Source organism: Cryptotermes secundus, unplaced genomic scaffold (genome assembly GCF_002891405.2).
Source record: "Cryptotermes secundus unplaced genomic scaffold, Csec_1.0 scaffold276, whole genome shotgun sequence".
Lineage (NCBI taxonomy): Eukaryota > Metazoa > Arthropoda > Insecta > Blattodea > Kalotermitidae > Cryptotermes > Cryptotermes secundus.
In genome coordinates, this window is record NW_019742963.1 from 1 (window position 1) to 23,150 (window position 23,150).

General features: G+C 46.4%; 1 protein-coding gene across 1 annotated transcript in view; it reads right to left on the reverse strand.

Moving 5' to 3' along the window:
• Window positions 1–1,352: 1,352 nt before the first annotated feature.
• LOC111873424 (rhomboid-related protein 3-like) overlaps window positions 1,353–23,150 on the reverse strand; it is a gene marked incomplete at its 3' end in the record, with an annotated part of 270,772 nt that continues 248,974 nt past the window's right edge. Inside the window, exons 5-6 of the mRNA XM_023868140.2 lie at window positions 5,541–5,653; window positions 1,353–1,470 (exon numbers count right to left, since the gene is read on the reverse strand). Coding sequence (XP_023723908.1) covers window positions 1,353–1,470; window positions 5,541–5,653 — 231 coding nt within the window. The remainder of the gene's footprint in view (window positions 1,471–5,540; window positions 5,654–23,150) is intronic.

Genomic DNA, 23,150 nt, shown 5'->3' on the forward strand with positions numbered 1-23,150 from the left:
ACACACACTGAATACGTAGGAAACTTGAGGATGATAATGCAACTGAAGAGACTGATGCAAGTTGGGGAGATGGACAGTCCGTGTAGATAGAACGAGTGAAGGCAGGAGGCTGATATATACGCTTAGACAAGACAAGAAACACTGAATACGTAGGAAACTTGAGGATGATAATGCAACTGAAGACACTGATGCAAGGGCGATTGACAGGTGGGCTACGATAGAATGGAAATAATCTGTATGTTGCAACTCTCGTTGGGCAGTGCTGTACTCTCTATCCTCGCTGCTCCGAGATAAGACTGGCCTTGTGGCTAGTACACACGACCAATCATCAAGCGGACACAGTCTAGCAGTCTAGCAACCAACAGATAAAGCGACAACTCTTCTCGTGGTTGTCCCGTTTCCCGACACCGACTCAGTTAAATGAATGACTGACAGGTTGGTATTAGGATCGAGATAATTTCCCATGTATGCTCATGTCTCGTCTTATCTCCTACCGCTTCCTTCGCTGGCTACAAGTTACCTTACACTATACGTAAATGATTTTATATGAAATTAAGTAAAGTATCAGAGATGCATCTGTATCAAGCCAGCTGTGTCGCATATTTGCGGCAGTACAAGTCTGTATAATGCAGAAACAGTTCTGAATCTGCAGTAAACCAATGTTAATCACCGTTAAGACATGTACTATTTTTTTTACTGCTAGTGGGGTGGGACTAAGTCCCTTGTACTGCGGCCACTTCTGGCCTATTGTACCAGCCCCAGATGATAGGTCAGGGTGATTGTGGATCAATTGGTGGAATGAAGATTGGCAGGGGAAACCTAAGTACTCAGAGAAAACCTGTCCCAGCACCACTCTGTCCACCACAAATCCCACTTGACCAGACCCGGGATCCAACCCGGCCCGCCGCGGTGAGAAGCCAGCGACTAACCGCTTGAGCTATGGCGCGGCCCAAGACATGTAGTAACATAAAAATGAACACAGAAAACGCATTTGAAAAATAGGTTGATACATTTAAGAGAACTCCTTACCAGTGTCTGAGGACACGCGATAGCGTAGTTGGTTGAGGCACAATTCTACAAGCAGATGGTGGTCAATGGATTTTTCAATTGACCTAATCCTTCAAACCGCACTATGGTCCTGGAGTCGACTCGGCCTCTAACAGAAATGAGTACCAGGAATCCTCCTGAGGGTAAAGGACGCCAGGCGTGTAAGGCTGGAAACCTCACCGTCATCTGTAGAGAAAGTGGGAGCGTGGACGACCTTACCACTGTCCGATGCTTCCTCTGAGACGGCTGCAGCCCCGTACAGACACAGCTTCTGTCTATTGCTAGGCGACGGTTGGCTTGCTCACCTCTATGAGTGTGATGAGCAGGATGAAGAGCGGCGGCGGGCAGCAGGTGTAATGGTCTGCATAGTACTTCCGGTCCCTCTCTTCCGTCAGGAACTCGTCCGCAATAATGCGCACCATCCTGCAATGTGTTAACATCTCTTTGTTTATTGGACAATGATTTATCAACTGCAACGACTGATGCAGCTGAAGAGTAGAGCGATTCTGAACAAAGGTAAAAGAGGGTAAACTTGTTCCCGTAATTAAGCATTATGCCATGAAGACGTATGAGGGGAGTAGAGATACAGTTCCACCATTCTTGACTTCGGATGGAGGTAAGTGGTCAGCTTCACGCTCCAGCCGGGTCATCCCGGTGGATGGGGCCTCCAGAGCCGATCTGGACGTTATGGACAACAATCTTGCCATGTCGGGAATCGAACTCGGGCTCTCCAGCCCGTAGCCCGTCGTTATACCGACCGAGCTATCCCGACTCCTTGTATTCCGAACAAGGAATTTAAAATAAAAGTGGCTGTGGCCTATGTTAATGTAATATTTCAAGAATTAAACGACGTGAGAACATCACGTAACGCATCTTTCAGGAGAGCTGGCGTCTCGTTGCAAAATCGAAGTCCAAGCCCCGAGCATTCAAGGCGCAACCTGTACACCGAAACATCCGACAGTTCATTTAACAATTGTTAGAAAAAAAAAGTAAAGTTATCCCTGTAACATGCTGTGGAGGCTCATAGGGTTGTGGGACGTCGAGGCTCTCACATTCTCGAGACAGTCTGCTCATAGATGGCGGTGAGGTTGTCAGCCTTACGCGCCGGCCGCCCTTTACCACCAGGAAGATTCCTGGTACTCATTTCTTTTAATAGTGCGCCTGGAATGATTAAGTCAATTGGAAAAACCAATGACCTCATCGCAATCAAATCTGAGACCTTCCGGCTTGCAGCACATAAAGCTTGCCTCCAACAGAAATTATTAGATAACTTTGAGTGAAAGTCTCTCATACCGAAAAGAATAATAGCACAACAGTATACAATGTAATGGTACACAAGGAGAAAATTATTCACAAATAAAAACACTGGCCAGTGTTGGCGAGAACAGCAGATGAGCTCAAAGTACTGGCAGATTTACAGTATATGACGTATCCATGAGCAACTGCGTCGAAGGAAACAAAAGATAAAAAGTTAACAAATATAATAACAAAAATATCCAATGTCGAGCTTCAAAATAACCCGCTCAATGGTTCGATACTACATACAACACAGACAGGCAGACATGACATCCCTATCAGGCTGTCTTTTTAACTTCTAAAGAATATAAAAAAAATAAAGTTGTCCCTGTGCTTAACTAATTAAGCACTACGCCATGAAGACGTATGGGGGAGTGGGTTTATAGAGCCACGTTTTCTTGACCTCGGCGTTTGTTGTGAGTGGTCAGCTTCACACCCCGGCCGCTTTGCCCCGGAGGAAAGAACCCCCGGTACTCATTACATATGAGACTGCGTAGGCCCCAGTGCCGGTCTGGACATGGAGAAGTGCAACATCTTGCCCCCAACGGAACTCAAACTCTGACCCCTTGGTCAAGCCCGTACCTAGTCGCTATACTCTTAAGGGAGAGCACAAAAATGAAAAGAGACGTGTCCTGTTTCAACCCCTTCCGTGTCGACTGTACAAAAAGAATATTTCCGTGGCAACCTTTTCTTTATTGTTAGTGGGGTGGGACTAAGTCCCTTGTACTGCGGCCACTTCTGGCCTATTGTACCAGCCCCAGATGAAAGGTGAGGGTGATTGTGGAGCAATTGGTGGAATGAAGATTGGCAGAGGAAACCGAAGTACTCGGAGAATACCTGCCCTAGCGCCACTTTGCCCACCACAAATCCCACTTGACCAGACCCGGGATCGAACCCAGGCAGCCGCGGTGGGAAGCCAGCGACTAACCGCTTGAGCTATGGTGCGGCCTATTTCCGTGGTAACTTTCAGTCTCAGTTCATGAACAGCCCACTGTCCAGTTATAAACAGACCGAATGCGCATATCAGAACAGTGTAATTTGTATAGGAATCTGTCCACGCGTTCCAGTACTGGTCAAAATCGGACAACAGTAACGGATACTTCACATGAAGACCTACACGCGTTTCTGCGCGCGCATCTCGAATGTAACTCGCTAAATGTTTGCAGGGGCGAAATATGCTTGGGGTAAAAGCTGTAGAGAAAAATGAGAAGTAAGGACCGGGAGGGAGCTGGGGCGGAGGTGGGGGGGGGGCAGCCCTCCCAGCACGGTTGTGCGCGCTGTGCCCAGGTTTCCGAAGACGCTGGGGTGGCCAGCACAACGGCACTGAAACACGCGAGCGGGGCAGCGACACATTTCACACGCGCTTTGGCTTGGATTTGAGGTCAATAAGCGAACTCAGGTGAGACTATTTCAGGCGCCGTATTTATATACAGACATCAGCTGATCCAAGTGGAAGAATATCTGTCTGGTAGCCCACTCTCCACCAAACATGCACGCCATACTTCTTGTGGCAAAGAGCCGCCACTGATCACTTACAGCAATAAACACTTTAATGACGCCAAGTGTCCAGAATGGTTCACCTTTGGTTTATAAACGCACTGCCTGAGCCGGTAACTGGGCCACAGAGCAACTGGACCCGCCCGGGAAGGCGCTGGCAGACTATACATAAGAACAAACGAGCGCTGATAAACTTGATAGTAAGTCGATATGTCCGGAGGGCTGGAGCAAAATCAGGAAACAACTTAGTCGTGATAACAGATTATTCTGACGTATAATCAAAATGGTTAACAGCATACAGTCAGTCACCTTGTAACGCGTCTGTGGTCTGCCACGAATGTCCGACTAGTCATGCACTGGATAGCCAACCCCACGGAAAGTTGTGTTCAACGAAATTAACAGTATGGTGATACTGGTTCCTATCGGCTGTTGAAAAATGACCTCCGGTAACGTTATTACGATGACGTGTCACAATCTACGTCACTAGTCAATGGTGACGTACTCTCAAAGACACTTCAGCCACAATGTATACACATTTGAGATTTCTAAGCTATAAATCCCACGGGCATCGAACCCAGCACTGTGTGAATCTCCTGTGGCAGCAGCTTCAGTAGGACAGCTATCAACAGACCTCTGTATGCTGAAAGCTCTTCTTCAGGCACCTTCCTTTGTATCTGGTCTACTTGACGCCATAGTTCAGAGTACACAGAAATGAAGAGACAGAACAGTCGGTGTATAATGAATTGGAAAATAATGCGGAAGCGGTCCTGGCCCATTTTAAGGTATTATACCGGTATCTGACTGGAGGGACTGAGGGAAAACAAGGAACAGAATTTCCTGCACGTTCTCAGGATAGGTGTGTGATGTCCAGCGAACGCGAAAAAGTAGCACCCACTGAGTGGGTCACGCCTGCACCACCCTGCACACCCACTCGCCCGTACCAACCTGTACAGCCACTCTTTGTATCAATCTGCACACCCACTCGCCCGTACCAACCTGTACAGCCACTCTTTGTATCAATCTGCACACCCACTCGCCCGTACCAACCTGTACAGCCACTCTTTGTATCAATCTGCACACCAACTCGCCCGTACCAACCTGTACAGCCACTCTTTGTATCAATCTGCACACCCACTCGCCCGTACCAACCTGTACAGCCACTCTTTGTATCAATCTGCACACCAACTCGCCCGTACCAACCTGTACAGCCACTCTTTGTATCAATCTGCACACCCACTCGCCCGTACCAACCTGTACAGCCACTCTTTGTATCAATCTGCACACCAACTCGCCCGTACCAACCTGTACAGCCACTCTTTGTATCAATCTGCACACCCACTCGCCCGTACCAACCTGTACAGCCACTCTTTGTATCAATCTGCACACCAACTCGCCCGTACCAACCTGTACAGCCACTCTTTGTATCAATCTGCACACCCACTCGCCCGTACCAACCTGTACAGCCACTCTTTGTATCAATCTGCACACCAACTCGCCCGTACCAACCTGTACAGCCACTCTTTGTATCAATCTGCACACCCACTCGCCCGTACCAACCTGTACAGCCACTCTTTGTATCAATCTGCACACCAACTCGCCCGTACCAACCTGTACAGCCACTCTTTGTATCAATCTGCACACCCACTCGGCCGTACCAATATGTGCGGCCACTCTCCATACCAACATGGACGGACACTCACCTGCGGAAGACGGGCGGTTCCTGCACCAGGATGTGGAAGTCGTTTTCGCTGCACACCTCGCGGTCCCTCTGATGCACCGCGCATTTAAAACTCCGGGTTCGTTTGCCGGTCATCTGGAACACAAAGGTCGAGACATGGTGACACGCTGCGCCATGTTCCGTCCAGCACATCATCATCCGCGGATGGTGGTTGTTATGGAGGTACGAATTAAATCTTGATATTCACACAAAATTAACGCTTCGCAAGGCAGTGACTAAGTTGTCATTGTAGCATAAGATATGTAAGTTAGGCATGATCTGCTCTGCAAAGCCTGTGTGTGTAGTGAAAACGAAAAATTTAATAACACGCTATATGTGCGAAGTGTGCGCTTGAAAAAGGCGAAGCATATTCATGAAAAGAAAAGCCAATCCTCTCGTCAGAGAGGATGATACATAAGGACTATGACAGCAAAGGTTTAATTCATAAAAAAAAAACTCTGGTCGTTAGCCTCAAAGGGCTTGGGGTCAAGACGGACTGAGTGGCGGTAAACCGCCAGTTGTACAGTAACTATGACTCCGATTTCGCAGGGAAAAAGAAGACGCAAGTTACAGGAATTAATATCCGTATCGGTGGGAAACTGTGAAGGCGATTTGCTGGGCCGGACATGCAGCACATGGGAAGCATATAAATTTATAGTGGCATATATTCAAGGAAAGGGATCGGAGAGGGCATGGAGGCAAACACGTGACTTTAATACCAGAATTAATTTTAATGAATCATACCGTGTGGGCGTGGATTGGTTGAAACAGCCGTGGACAGTGTCCACTATGGACATGGTAATGTTCTGGGGGGGGTGAAAAAAAGGGCAGGAAATTTTTATGTATGACATGCTATCAGTTTCTCAAGAACGAAAATGCGTTTACAGATAAGAATTTTCCTTTGTGTCTTATTTCACGACGGTGTCAGTAGCCAAATTATATAGCGTCGAATGGCAGAGGCATTTGAAAGGATCTGCAAGAAAGCAATGGTGGTCGACTACCTCGGTATTTGTCTGGAGGGTCTTAGGAAAATCCCGAAAACCTCAGTCATGATAGCCGACATCCCAGCAGGAATTCGAACACAGTACCTCATAAGACATGAACACAATTATTGTTTCTGGACATTACCCATTGTCCTCTTTTTATTTAAAACGTTTCGGAGACTTGATTGTTCCGCCTTCAGGAGTAGGCTTCACCTGAAGGCGGAGACAGAATCGCCTGAAAACGGAGACATAATCCAGTCTCCGAAATATTGTTTTAAGTAAAAAATATGATACATAGTGTCCTGAAACAAAATAACTATTAAAATGCTAACGTTACAAACTTTTAAATGTTACGATACATGAATAAATGCGATGGCTAACGAACCTGCTCGGCGGAGCCAAATAACAGACTCGGAGACAGAGCTTCGTAAAGAGATCTGAGTCGAGAAGAAGTAAATGGGCGTGCAATTGCAAGATAAACCGTTTAAATACAACAATGGGCAGACCAGTGTTTGCACACAGATATGGCCCGGCGTGGGGTGGACTCTCGGCTCCGATCTCGTTACGCCGAGGTTCCTTCCATGTCTTGGCGAACCATCAGTTTAAATGGAGTCAGAAGACCGATGAACGGTTCGCTGAAACGCCACACGGGCGCTGGTGGAACTAGAGCCTGAGTCTCTGTGCTCCTGACAACGGTGCCTGGAACTGACTCAATTATTTATCCTTCTTCTCCTTCCACACACATTAGGCCATTCAGGATTAATTAATTCCGAAATGTGGGTGCTGGGAAGAACATTGGGACCGATGAGGAATGAAGTGACAGGAGGTTGGAGAAAACTGCATGAAGAGCTTTGTAACTCATACTCTTCGATAAGTATAATTATAATGATCAATTCAAGGGGGGTGAGATAGGCAGGACATGTAGCACGGATGGGGAGGGGGATACGTATAGGATGGGTGGGAAAGCCAGAATGAAGACCAAGACGTTGGTTGGTGAGTAATACTGTCGCGTCTTTCCTAGATAACGCGACAAGAAACAATGGGTTTCGGATCAGACAACTGTTTATTGGACAATAACTAGTTCACATTCACAAATATAATCACTCTCAGCAACGCCTTTCACGTTCCCTCTTCAATGGCTATACTCCTTCACCGCTATTCCCGGTGGAGTGTCTTCGTTCTTGGGTCTTCCCTTGCTTAAGTACTTCCATAGGCAACGGTCTATGTTTCGTTGCCTAGGTATTGCTAGACGTTGACCAGCAATGGACGTTCTACAGTCCGGCCTTACTGGCGGCACGCCACAATGCCGTTGACCAGCAATGGACGTTCTACAGCCCAGCCTTACTGGCGACACGCCACAATGCCGTTGACCAGCAATGGACGTTCTACAGTCCGGCCTTACTGGCGGCACGCCACAATATTAATATGGACCTTAGAGAGATAGGATGGAGTGGTATGGACTGGACTGATCTAGCTCAGGATAGGGACCAGTGGAGGGGCTCTTGTGAACAAGGCAATGAACAGTCGGGTTCCATAAAATGTTTGGAAGTTCTTGAGTAGCTGAATAACTAGTGGCTTTTCAAGAACTCACCTCCATGAAGTAATAAGTTATAGTCAGTCGGTAGGACTCCTTGGATGGGGAATAGGACCGTAGCAGAGCCGCTACCTGCACAGGACTCACAGACATCCATGCCTCGAGTGGGATTCGAACCCATGACCCCAGTGTTAGAGCGGGCAAAGGCAGTTCATGCCTCAGACCGCGCGGTAACAAACAGCAACTCTCCCAGACTCCTACTCAAAGGAACCAGAGGTAAATCGGCCGGGGCATGAAACTGACCACTCGCTTCCATCTGGTGCCGAGGTCAAAAATGAAGCTATACCTCCACTTCCCCACACGCCTTAATGGAGTGGTGCTCAGTTAATTAAGCACAGAAACAACTTTACCCTGTTGCTCTCAACACTCTCTACGGACACCTGTGATACACTGAAGATTTCGAGAAGTTGTTTCAATGAAAATCCTCAAGACGACGGACATGTCCAGAGCAGCCACGTTTACTGCTTTAAGGTTCCGCCACACAGAGCGCTACGCTATGTTCGCTACGTACGCTGTGTACACTCTGCGACGCAGTTAACATAGGGAACATAGCATACGTAGTGTACGGAAGTCTGTGTGGCCAGTCACACTGGCAATAAAGGGAGATATTTTTCTGTTCGTACAGCGAACATAGCGTACGTGGCGTTCTGTGTGGCAGAACCTTTAATCGCCGTGATACAACCCGAAAAGCGACGTACTGGGCGTGCTTTCAGATATGGCCACTTGGTTGGGAGTGGCAAGGGGCAGTGCACTGTGGGAGGGTCGGTGACGCACTGCAACTGAGATCCTGTTATAACCCATATTTACCCTATAATCCACTCGGGCCGCGCCATAGCTCAATCGGTTAGTCGCTGGCTTCTCAATGCGGCGGCCCGGGTTCGATCTCGGGTCTGGTCAAGTGGGATTTGTGGTGGACAAAGTGGCACTGGGGTAGGTTTCCTCCGAGTACTTCATTCCACCAACTGCTTCACAATCACCCTTAACTATCATCTGGGGCTGGTACAATAAGCCAGAGGTGGCCGCAGTACAAGGGACTTAGTCCCACCCCACTAGCAATAAAAAAAATGATACCCTATAATCCCTGTCTCAGTCAGTGGACTCGACAAAATCCAAAGGGCATTGTGTTCAGAACTCGTGACGAGATCTTGCGCCATGAAACGTGAAGAAATGTTTACTGCCACAGCCAGCAGAACATGACTTCTCGCTGGTGAAGCATAACGTCTCAAAAATATTGTGGGGTAGAATACTACCAAATTTCACAAAGTGGAGAAAAAATGTGATATATTTACAGATCCTCTAAGCAAAATAATTTTACATTTATGTCGTCATGCTTAGTTTCGAAACCAACACACTTGTTTATGTTTCAGTTGTCATGCGATACGGACTATACCCGTTTCCTTTGTTGCGCCTGCAGAACATCCGATGCTACCTCCATATTTTCCTGTCAGCTCACGCTTGCCATCCTATACACATACGGCTGATGGAATATCGAACACAAATCAATACAAGCATCAGAATCAAGAATGACGGAATTCGAGGAACGCCTCAGACCTCCGACTTTTCGGTGCACAATCGTTTGTTATGCTGATTTAAATCTATGATCATGAATATTTTATTCAGTTTCAGTCTCACAATATATGTATAAACCTAAGGTAAGTACACAGGTTCTACATTACATGTTTCGACCACCATTTACTGCCATCATCAAGCAGTAATTATAGTCGCTCTCAACTCTCTCTGCTATTCCCTTCCATTGGTCAATGTATACAATTGGGGGAAAGACGTGTTTACAACGTAGGGTTTAGTTATAAACTTAACAGACTGTAAATTATGTAAACGTTTGTCCTTGTGTTCCGAAGGGTATGAGTTATTCGCAATTCAAACTTCTTTTCATTTTGCAAATTTTGCCTTAAAATCTGCAAATGTGCCTCAAAATTTGTTTATAGTTAAAAGAGAAAATAGTTAAAATCAAACCAATACTATACTTCTTTTGGCTTGTTTTGGACTTCATCCATCGTCTGGTATGTAAAAGACAAAAGACCACGTTTCGGAGACTGCATCTGTCTCCGTCTTCAGGTGGGTAGGGAAGGATAGACCTACTTAGTTGGGCCAGTTAGAAAGAGCTAGTCTCAATCACTGGACCTGAAGACGGAGACAGATCCAGTCTCCGAAACGTCGTGGTCTTTTGTCTTTTACATACCAGACGATGGATGAAGTCCAAAACAAGCCAAAAGAAGTATAGTATTGGTTTGATTTTAACTATTTTCTCTTTTAACTATAAACAAATTTTGAGGCACATTTGCAGATTTTAAGGCAAAATTTGCAAAATGAAAAGAAGTTTGAATTGCGAATAACTCATACCCTTCGGAACACAAGGACAAACGTTTACATAATTTACAGTCTGTTAAGTTTATAACTAAACCCTACGTTGTAAACACGTCTTTCCCCCAATTGTATACATTGACCAATGGAAGGGAATAGCAGAGAGAGTTGAGAGCGACTATAATTACTGCTTGATGATGGCAGTAAATGGTGGTCGAAACATGTAATGTAGAACCTGTGTACTTACCTTAGGTTTATACATATATTGTGAGACTGAAACTGAATAAAATATTCATGATCATAGATTTAAATCAGCATAACAAACGATTGTGCACCGAAAAGTCGGAGGTCTGAGGCGTTCCTCGAATTCCGTCATTCTTGATTCTGATGCTTGTATTGATTTGTGTTCGATATTCCATCAGCCGTATGTGTATAGGATGGCAAGCGTGAGCTGACAGGAAAATATGGAGGTAGCATCGGATGTTCTGCAGGCGCAACAAAGGAAACGGGTATAGTCCGTATCGCATGACAACTGAAACATAAACAAGTGTGTTGGTTTCGAAACTAAGCATGACGACATAAATGTAAAATTATTTTGCTTAGAGGATCTGTAAATATATCACATTTTTTCTCCACTTTGTGAAATTTGGTAGTATTCTACCCCACAATATTTTTGAGACGTTATGCTTCACCAGCGAGAAGTCATGTTCTGCTGGCTGTGGCAGTAAACATTTCTTCACGTTTCATGGCGCAAGATCTCGTCACGAGTTCTGAACACAATGCCCTTTGGATTTTGTCGAGTCCACTGACTGAGACAGGGATTATAGGGTATCATTTTTTTTATTGCTAGTGGGGTGGGACTAAGTCCCTTGTACTGCGGCCACCTCTGGCTTATTGTACCAGCCCCAGATGATAGTTAAGGGTGATTGTGAAGCAGTTGGTGGAATGAAGTACTCGGAGGAAACCTACCCCAGTGCCACTTTGTCCACCACAAATCCCACTTGACCAGACCCGAGATCGAACCCGGGCCGCCGCATTGAGAAGCCAGCGACTAACCGATTGAGCTATGGCGCGGCCCGAGTGGATTATAGGGTAAATATGGGTTATAACAGGATCTCAGTTGCAGTGCGTCACCGACCCTCCCACAGTGCACTGCCCCTTGCCACTCCCAACCAAGTGGCCATATCTGAAAGCACGCCCAGTACGTCGCTTTTCGGGTTGTATCACGGCGATTAAAGGTTCTGCCACACAGAACGCCACGTACGCTATGTTCGCTGTACGAACAGAAAAATATCTCCCTTTATTGCCAGTGTGACTGGCCACACAGACTTCCGTACACTACGTATGCTATGTTCCCTATGTTAACTGCGTCGCAGAGTGTACACAGCGTACGTAGCGAACATAGCGTAGCGCTCNCGTGTAGTCCCAAGTCCTGTGTGATGAGCACGGCAGAGCCAGGCTCTCGCAGGGTACGAGTGTTCTCTCGTCGCGTACCGGATTTATGTCACATGTGCGTATTTTTCGTGTTCGCTTTTTGTGTGGTGGTCTTGTTGTATCCAGATATTGTGTTCAGGGTGCTCGTTTGGTTACCAGATTTGCAGATATTAAGGTAAAATTTGAAAAATTAAAACGTTTGTATTTCAAATAACGCATACCCTTCGCAAAACCAGGACAAAGGCTTATGTAATTTTACGGTAATTGTTTAAGTGTACAACTAAAAACCTATACTGTAAACAACTTGACTTTCCCCCAATTTTAAACTTTGGCTAATGGAGGGGGAGTAGCAGAGTTGACAGTGACTGTATAAGTGCCTTTTGTCTACTGATTTCAATCCACAATCATGAATATTGAGAGACAAACGTCTACTTAATGTTATTTTCTCTAGCGAAATCTTTCGGTGGTGTTCTACGAGAGTCCGGGTTAAATCGATACCTCACAGTGTCAGTGTGCGCTTGTGGGCATTATGTTCGTGCTAGACGCTCCGGCCACCATCGTCTCCGTCCACGTAATACACGAACTGCTGCACTGCGGCCGCTCCATCATGTTTCAACTCACCATCAGAACTAATAGCTTGAACACCTGGCAACGACAGTAACACGTCAGAATTTGATTCATGAGGAAAGTGAGGACAGATTAATTTCTGGCAATGCCATTCCATTCAGAGCCTGCTGTGTTCCCGCCTGATAAACACGAACGTTAAAATTAAAATACCCGGAAGTGTAATTCTGCCTGCAGTTTCGTGTGTAAAATTTGGTCTTCCACATTAGCGGATGAACACAGATTGAGGGTGTTTTGAGAACAGGGTAAGAAAAGGTGAGGCTATCCCCTTTAATAGGCCGTAGAGGCCCATAGGGTTGTGAGACATCGAGGCTCCCATATTTTCTAGATAATCGGCTCACAGATGGCGGTAAGGTTGTCAGCCATACGCGCCGGCCGCCCTTTTCCCCCCCCCCCCCAAGATGATTCCTAGTACTCATTTCTGTTAGAGGCTCAGTCAAACCCAGGGTCATAGTGCGGTTGGAAGAATTAAGTCAATTGAAAAATCCAATGACATCGGAAATCGAACCCACGACCTTGCGGCTTGGCGCACAGTGGCTCAACCAACTACGCTACCGCGTGCTCCACATTGGTATAGCTATCCCTGTAACAGGCCGTCGAGGCTCCCACATTTTCTAGACAGTCGGCTAACAGATGGCGGTAAGGCTGTCAGCGTTACGCGCCGGCCGCCCTTTACTCTCAGGAAGATTCCTGGTACTCATTTCTGGTAGAGATTGAGTCCATCCCAGGGCCATAGCGCGGCTGGAAGTGCTAGGTCAATTGAAAAATCCAATGACCTCAATAAATAATATATATACACAAGATCTAAATATTACGGGTTCTGTCTTATGAAATACAACGCCACGTGGTCCGATGAAGGTCAACCGATGTTGTTGGCAGCTTCAGTGCTTGTTTCTTGTGTGGCTTACTCTTCAACCCTGACGATGCAGGCGACATGTTCCTCCGAAACCTCGGTTAGTTTTCATAGGACTACACGGCGTTATATTTCACAAGATATAACTGCCCGTCATAACAGCTGTAAGAACCTCAAATCCTACACGAGGCGAAACAGAATTAAAATAAACCGAACTTTATGAAGCCTGACACATTATACAATTCGCAGACATTGGAATGGCTATTCTCAGTCTAAGAGAATACTGTATGGGAGTGACAGTGTCCCTGACATTAAGGGAAGAACACACACTAATGTGTTTCAGAGCACCGTGCTGAGGGGAATATCTGAACCCAGGAGGACGATGAGGTACTTCGCAGCGTGTACTTCCTCACCCAGTGGCGACTGCAGTCTGCTTCTATAAGGTTTGTTCGAACTCTAGGAGATGAACAATGGCAGAATTAAGTTAAAATTGCTCTAAGGTGAGGAAGTGGATTGGATTCAACCGGCTTAGAGCAACGACCAGTAGCGGATCCTGGTGAAAAGGGTCTGAATAAAGAGAGGGGAATTTCTTCACTAACTGAGCGACTATCAGCTTTTTAAGCGGGATTCCGCTCCATGGAATTACTTTAAATGATAATAGATAATTCAGTACGATCACGTGGAAATAAGAATAGATGAAACGTCGTGCATGCCTATATGAAATTGATGCAGCTAAAACGTCCAGCGCCGGTCACGGTAGCCGAGCGGTCTAAGGCATGCACTTTCTTCGCTCGCTCTGAAGCCGGGATCGTGGGTTCGAATCCCACTCAGGGCATGGATGTTTGTGTGCGTTTTTCTGTGTTTGTCTGCAGGTAGAGGCCTTGCGACGAGCTGATCACTCGCCCAAGGAGTCCTACCGAATGTGTAAGATCTAGTAAACCGAAGTGAAACGGAGAGTTTCATGGAGGCAGGCCTAGGTCCAAATTGCGGCTGTAGCGCCACAGAAAAAAAAAAGTCCAGCAGATTCAGTCGTTACGAACCCAGAGCACCAAGCGACGCTGTGCGTCCAATTACCAGATCTGAGCGCAAATCAACAACCACCCAACCACACACTCCACGAGGTGCCCCGATCGATACCATTCATTCTATTGTAAGATATTTATAGCACTCGAAAAGATTGCTTCAAACGGAACCCAACGCATTAACACTCCGAAGCCCAAGTTCCTGTCAATAACTAGATTCAGTTCGTACCTCACAGGAAACAGTTTGTCTCCATGGCAACACACTATGTGGGCACAATATAACGGTTTTGTAATGTTAAAGCAGGTGGTGCATACCGCTATCGCTGTCGCTGCTGTTAGTACAGCAAGGTTAGACAGAGGGCCGCGCCATAGCTCAAGCGGTTACACGCTGGCTTCCCATCGCGGCGGCCCGGGTTCGATCCCGGGTCTGGTCAAGTGGGATTTGTGGTGGACAAAGTGGCGCTGGGGCAGGTTTCCTCCGAGTACTTCGGTTTCCCCTGCCAATCTTCATTCCACCAACTGCTCCACAATCACCCTCACCTATCATCTGGGGCTGGTACAATAGGCCAGAAGTGGCCGCAGTACAAGGGACTTAGTCCTACCTCACTAGAAATATAAAAAAGGCTACATAGACACCACCCCATACTTTAAAGCACCATGGGGTAGAGTCTTTCAGGTTCAATAACATAGTGCTAGGAGTTTCATTAGCTAAGCAACTGTTAGCTTCTCAAGATGGATTCTACTCCATGGCAGCATATAGGGCAACGTTTCTCAACCGCCCTGCCGCGGGCCGATACCGGGCCGCCGTCTGTCACAGGTTGAGAACCACTGATATTGTGCATACTTGTCCCTGTGCTTAACTACTTAAGCACTAAGCCATGAAGGCGTATGGGGGTATGGATGTATAGATCCACATTTTATCCATCTCGGCACTAGTTTGAGGTGAGTGGTCAGCTTCACGCCCCGGCCCCTTTATCCCCACGGGAAGAGCCTATGGCACGCACGGGATACAGTCTGGGTGGTACCCAGAACAGATCTCGAACAGGGGAAGGAGAGAGAACTTGGGGTTGCGCTTGCAAATAAAACTACGTCGATCCACACACATTTAGAAACCCTTCATAAAGTACAACATTCTTCCACGTCCTATGCTTATATCCTGTGCTTCGTCCCTCGTCTGGCTTTCTGACAGAACAAGCGTTTCAAAAAGTGGATCTGCTTCCATCCTCAGGGTGGGTACATTAAAAGAAGCTGATCGGACGCACTCAAACCTGGCACTCAATCAGCTCCTTCCCGTTCCACGCCCCATTTCACAGCACTGGTTCTCAAGTTAAGTGCGACCGAGCACTGGGTTTAACAACCACTTCCGACGTCTCGCTCAGAAATAGCCGGCCGGTTAGGGCGAGACGTCGGGACGCACTGACTCATTCAGTAGCACGCCTCACTCTGGCGGCTCCTTAGGCCCGACTTGCACGAACGGACGGCGGGCCCACTGTTGAGGTACAAACCACAGTAGGTGTGACTCTGAGTGGCACTCCAACAGCGAGAGGTCATACAAGCCATAGTGGGAGTGGCTCTGAGTGGCACAACAGCGAGAACATACAAGCCACAGTGAGAGTGGCTTTGAGTGGCACCCCAACAGCGAGAGAACATACAAACCACAATGGGAGTGGCACCCCAATAGCTAGAGGTCATACAAGCCATAGTGGGAGTGGCTCTGAGTGGCACAATAGCGAGGACATACAAGCCACAGTGGGAGTGGCTTTGAGTGGCACACCAACAGCGAGAGGACATACAAGCCACAGTGGGAGTGGCTCTGAGTGGCTCCCCAACATCGAGAGGATATACAAGTCAGTGCGAGTGGCACCCCAATAGCGAGAGGATATAGAAGCCACAGTAAGTGTGCCTCTGAGTGGCACCCCAGCAGCGACTGGGCATACAAACCACGGTAGGAGTGGCTCTGAGTGGCACTACAACAGCGAGGACATACAAGCCACAGTGGGAGTGGCACCCAAACAGAGAGAGGACATACAAGCCACAGCGAGAGTGGCTCTGAGTAGCTCCCCAACAGCGAGAGGATATACAAGCCACAGTGGGAGTGGCACCCAAACAGAGAGAGGACATACAAGCCACAGTGGGAGTGGCTTTGAGTGGCACCCCAACGAGAGGACATACAAGCCACAGTAGAAGTGGCACACAAACAGAGAGAGGACATACAAGCCACAGCGAGAGTGGCTCTGAGTAGCTCCCCAACATCGAGAGGACATACAAGCCACAGTGGGAGTGGCACCCAAAGAGAGAGGACATACAAGCCACAGCGAGAGTGCCTCTGAGTAGCTCCCCAACATCGAGAGGATATACAAGTCACAGTGGGAGTGGCTCTGAGTGGCACTCCAACAGTGGGAGGACATACAAGTCACTGTAACTGCTGCCCCCACTAGAGCATGGAACCGAGTCCAGATGAGTAAACCGTCTCCTGAAAGAAACAGATTGCACATGCGCCTGGCCCTGACCACGTGGCCTTGCAAACGGAACCGGCTGTTACTCAGCAGACCAGTGTTGGATACTGAACTCCATCGGGCCGCTAAAGCCTGTTTCGACAAAATCGCCGCCTATACAAATGTGTTCTTGGCGATGATCTCCATGGTGCACCGAGATACAAGCAGAATCGCGAGATCAACTTATCTCCGTCACAACGCTCACGCGTACTTGCTGTGTGCATGAAAACGCGAAGACGAGAAATACGAAATAAGAGAAAATGCGAAGGTGTCAAAAACATAGGCAAAGAGAAAAGGGCTGGAGGAGAGGCACAACGCAAAGAAAAATTACACAAGTACATGAAAGATATATATAATGATAATGATAATAATAACAATAATAATTCAATTCGTGTTTATTTATGTGCAAACTTAACAGCACAGTGGACAATTACAAAGTTAGCACGAGTACATAGAAATACACAAAAATTAAAGAGCAAAATAAAAAATATGACAGTCTATACAATATCAATAAATTAGTAACAATTCCAAGAAAAGAAAAAAAGAAAAAAGTTAGCTTTAAGAGGCGAGAAAATAAAATAAGTACATTTCGAATGGTTATTCCATTATGTGATGAGAAAGGACAATACACATACATACACACATAGAAGTTAATAATAATAATAATAATAATAATAATAATAATAACCCAATTAATTCTTATTTATTCGTGTGGCAGCTCAATATCCTAATTTAAATCAATTCAGTTCATGTTTAATTACGTACAACTTAACAGCACAGAGGCCAATTAAAANAATATTATTAACAATTTTAGGTTCAGTGTCACTGACAGAAACTGTTCCGATTGCAAATATGAGATCTTTACCCACCGCGTTGGCAGCACAGGCGCACCGAGCAGAAGGACAGTGTTTATTAGAGGGACAAACACCAAACAATGAGAAGTCCCTAAGATTGCTGGGAGGAACACGAAGGCTAACATTTTCCAAAAGAGAAGCGCAGGATTTATTAATAATAATAATAATAATAAAGTTGTCCCTGTGTTTAACTAATTAATCACTACGCCATGAAGGCGTACGGGGAAGTGGATGTATATAGCCACTTCTTTTACCTAGGCACAAGCTGGAGGTGAGTGGTCAGTTTCACGCTCGGACCGCTTTCCCCCCGGGAAAGAACCTCCCCCCCGTACAAATTGATAGGAGGGTGGCTGGACCTCAGAGCCAGTTTGGACCACGATGAAAGGAGAAATTTGTTGATCCTACTGGGGTTCGAACTCCGACCCCTCGATCGTACAGCCTGTAGCCAGTCACTAGACCGACTGCGCTATCTCGGTCCCTAATAATGATAATAATAATTATTATTACTGTAATTAATGAATGAAACAAAAACACAATAAAACAGAAAAGACACGAAAACGAACGCAAAATTAAAATTACCGAGGTGAACAGAATGTGGGAAGAAACAGAGGTACAAACAGAACTACCTCACAAAAGATAAGCCCAAAAATGAAATGAAAGACAGCAGAAAGAATAAGAAATGGAACAACAAACACAGGGCGAGAACAAAATCTTAAAAATGTGTTGAAAAGGGAAAAGAAGGGAAACGCAGATACAGTGAATGACTCTGAGGTTGGACGCCCCTTGCCAGGCAGTGAGATCCAGTTTCATCCACGCATTTTAGTCTCCATTCTTGAAGACGGCCAAATCAACCGCCGCCACTGCAAACCTCAACAACATTAGCATTACGTTCAGTCTGCCTCTAATCTCTCCTGCACAAGGTTACCATTGTCCCTAAGACGTAGGGTGGAGTGGATATACAGCTCCATGAGTTGATCTCGGCACTACATGGAGTTGTTTGCCTTCAGGCTCCGGCCGCTTTAAACCTCTGGGAAAGAGCTCCTGGTATCCACTGGACAGGAAGCTGGTTGGGCCCCAGAGCCGGGTTGAAGGCTGTGGAGAAAAATCTTTGCCCCTGCCGGGAATCGAACGACTCCTCGGTCGTCTTGCCCACAGCCTATTCACAGCACTGACTGAGCTACCCCCTTGATCTCTCAGCGCCTTTCAACATGATCAGTACGAAAAAATGTACCGAATAGGAAAGTTTCGCATTTTTACCGACGCCATATTGGTACCCGATAACATGCATGGTAAAGTAAACCTTCGTTAATCCGGAGTCATTGTGGGTAGAGGTCATCCTGGTTGGGCGATAATACGGATTAATAAAGAAAAAAAAGAGAGCCCTAAACGACAAAAAAAACTTAGACAATAAATAAATGGAAAATTTTAATAATATAGGCAGTGCTAACGAAAATAAACAAAAATATATCACTGTAACAATTTTTTCCTTTGTCAGCAGCTGAAAACCAGGGTCTTCTTCACTCAGCTCAAGCCAATCTTGGATATTGTCTTGCGTGGTTTCAGTCTCTCCAGCTGCCCTCAGCACAGTCTGAAAGTCTTCTTACTCCTAAATCCCACGTGTCTTTTAAAGTATGTACTCAACTGTGAACAGAATTTTTCATTTTTCAATTTCGATTCGGATTGTCAGACATCCGGATTAATTGTAACCGGATTCCAGAGGGTTACTATTATTATTATTATTATTATTATTATTATTAACGGGTAAAGCTGTATGTACGCTTAATTAATTAAGCACTATGCAAGATTTTTCTCTTCATCACAGCTTCCAGAATGGCTCTTGGGCCCACCTAGCCTCCTATCCAATGGGTACCGGGGGTTCCTTCACAGGGGGTGTAGCGGCCGGGGCGTGAACCTGACCACTCACTTTCATCTAGTGCCGAGGCCAAGAATGGTGGCATAGTCCTCAACTAATTGAGCACAGCGTCAACTTTACCTCTATTATCATTAACCATGGTGTAAGTACATGTTGAAGCTTTACGTTCGTATGTTGCGCGAGCCAGTGCGCTCAGAAGAGCGGCGTTTACTGGCCGCGTGGAACAGAGATGAGGGCCATGTGTATTCAGCGCACGCAGCCAGCGGACATATGACGGATTCCATTTCGAAGGAATGTGGGCGACTCTTGCCTTTTGGTTACCTGGAACACGAAGCTCCAACGCTCCGTGACGAACAGCAGAGGGAATCGGCGTGGAGAGATCGGCCCTTAGAGCCGCGGAGCCATCGGTGCTGTTCAGGTTACCTCTGCAGCTGTTACTATTTATTCATTCAGTCTCACATCAGTCCCAATGTTTTAGCCTCTCTTTTGTTTGGGACTGTTCAGGTTACCTCTGCAGCTGTTACTATTTATTCATTCAGTCTCACATCAGTCCCAATGTTTTAGCCTCTCTTTTGTTTGGGACTGTTCAGGTTACCTCTGCAGCTGTTACTATTTATTAATTCAGTCTCACATCAGTCCCACTGTTTTAGCCTCTCTTTTGTTTGGGACTGTTCAGGTTACCTCTGCAGCTGTTACTATTTATTCGTTCAGGGTCTCATCAGTCCCACTGTTTTAGCCTCTCTTTTGTTTGGGACTGTTCAGGTTACCTCTGCAGCTGTTACTATTTATTCGTTCAGGGTCTCATCAGTCCCACTGTTTTAGCCTCTCTTTTGTTTGGGACTGTTCAGGTTACCTCTGCAGCTGTTACTATTTATTCGTTCAGGGTCTCATCAGTCCCACTGTTTTAGTCTCTTTTTTGTTGTTATGGCCGTCAGATTTTACAGACTGAACTAGGTTGAGGCCCATTCTGTTCTGTAACAAGCAGAGTCACTAGTTCACGTATCTTCTGCATATCTCTGTATTTTGCTTCCTGTTTTTTACCATCTACTTTTGCGTGCTCAAGAATAGTTCAATGCCAATGGACGGCTCTTGGGAATGTTCGATCTGTGTGTCTGTAACCATGTAATTCCATCTAACAAATACAAATTCAGTTCGCACCTCACAGGAAACACATTACGTCTCCGCTACAGAGACCAACAGGTTAATGCTGTTTAGGGAAACAGTCGCTGTTTATTGTGAGAACCATATGGAACACACAAACACACCGTGTGGGCAGAATGTAGATAACAGTTCTGGTACGTTAAAGCAGGTGGTACATATAGTAACCGCTGGGCTTAGAGGGTTGTTACAATAACAATACAGTGACGAATACCAAACACCGACGAGAGTGGCCTAGCGGCTACGCTCTAGCCTTCTATATGGGAAGTGCTCAGTTCGAATCTGGACTGGAGTACCGGATATTCTGGCTTATTTTTTTGTTTTCCTCAGTCACTCGATGCTAATACCGAAAGGAGGGAGAACGTTATATCCCAAGGGCTGGATTAGGGGTTGCAAGTGTTTTGTTGGGCCGGAAAGAATTCAACGCAATACAATTTAAGTATTTCGGAAAATCGAAAACGTACGATATGCACAATGAATGCCATTACACGCCATATCAGCAGGACAGATGGTGCTGCTTGCGGCTGCTGACAAGCTTCTCAATCTCAGGTTTCGAAAATGTCGATATAAATTAAAAATATTATATTCAAATTTTCACAACAGCTCTGCGTGCCACAGTTTGCATACCCCTGCTCTATATTCTAACGTAACATGATAATCCCGTCTGAAAATACCGCGCTGGGGCATTTCGTATATCGCAACAAAGAAAATACCGAGCTCAGATGACGCACGTTTACTGAGAGATTTCATGAAAGAGAGCTTCTTGAGAAACCGCCAGTTGCTCAGCCACTCAAGAAATTCCCACCCTTGCATGGAACTCGAAGGTTCGCTACCGTCTTAAATACAGCTATCACCTGGTCCATGAGCCAGATGAATCCAACCCATATCCCGTATCCCTTTACCCACGATTTGGTTTAATACAGCCAACAGACGTTTCGGTTGAACATGTGGCTTCCATCTTCAGTGTCGAAGAATATGCGAAACAAGAAAACCAGCACGAAGCGGGTAAAAAAGACATGGTTCGCTTCAAAACCCTGAAGATGGAGGCAACACGTTCCTCAAGAAGTTCATCTAACTTTCGATGGAATACACTTCGTTATATCCGAGCAAACAGAATTCTTCATAACCACCGCCGCGGGAACGTTATATTCTACATCTTCGACCCTGAAGATGGAAACAGTTCAGTTCCTCCGAAACGTCGGTATACTCAAACCTACTGAAGTGACAATCCCGACAAGTAGCGTTCACAGGCACCTCCAAGAAAACCTCAAATACAACCGCTTCAATTCCTGCCCGACAGACAGAGTTCATTGAATGGGAACCAGGAAACACGTCTGGCTTCCATTTATTTCTTGTTCTTTTTCTTCTCACCGCTCAATCGCCGTTTAGTCTGTCTGTGAGAGCAATGAATAAACTGAGAGTGGGAATCCAAAAATACCAGCAAGCACACCCACACGGACGGCGCGACGTCCTGGCACGTGGAGCGCCGGTACGACGTTCCAAGTACGGGAACGGACCGCCGGGATCTGAAACCTGGGGGCCGCCAGCTCCACGGCTCGTCACGTTCAGATCAGTTGTGGTTCAGTGTCCCAGACTGTACGGCGTCGAATGGTAAACTAACCACGCCATGAACATGCACGGGGGGAATAGAGGTATAACTACACCATTTTTGGCCTCTGCACTTCATAAAAGTATGTTGTCAGCGTCAAGCTCCGGTCGCTTTACCCCCAGATGCCCATTGGATATAAGGCCGGTGTTGACGCTGGGGAGTGAAGAGATATCTCTTCCCGCGGCCGTCCAGCTTGCAGCCCGTCGCTATACCGACTGATCCATTCCGGCCAATGAATACTGAGTTGAAAAGAATGTGAAAGGAAGCGGTCGTGGAGTAATTTACGGTGCTGTCTCGGCTTTTGGATGGAGGAACTGAGAAAAAGCAGTAAACACCTCATTCAGGATGGCTGGTACCCAGGCCGGTATTCTTTGTATATTATTTGACTACACTGTCAGTAGATGAACTACATAGAAAAAGAAAGTAACCTAATTCAAGATATTATCCTGGCATTTGCCTGGAGGAACTGAATAAAACCGAGAAAAGCCTCAGTCGGCATAGCCCGTGTCCCAGCCGGGAATCGAACTGGACATATCCCGAATACAAGTCCGAAGCGTCACGGCTTCATTGAACTTGCTCTATGCCCGGAAGAAGGGGCTGGGGAAAGGCAGGAAAACGGAGCCTGGGCAGACACACGCACCCAGGGCCAACCGATTAACAACGGACAGAACAGAACACAGGACAGGCAACAAGAATGAACCAACAAATTTTTGAACACTGGACTGAGACAGTTTGCTAACTCGCTCTAAGTGCATCCCAGTGGACGAACCTA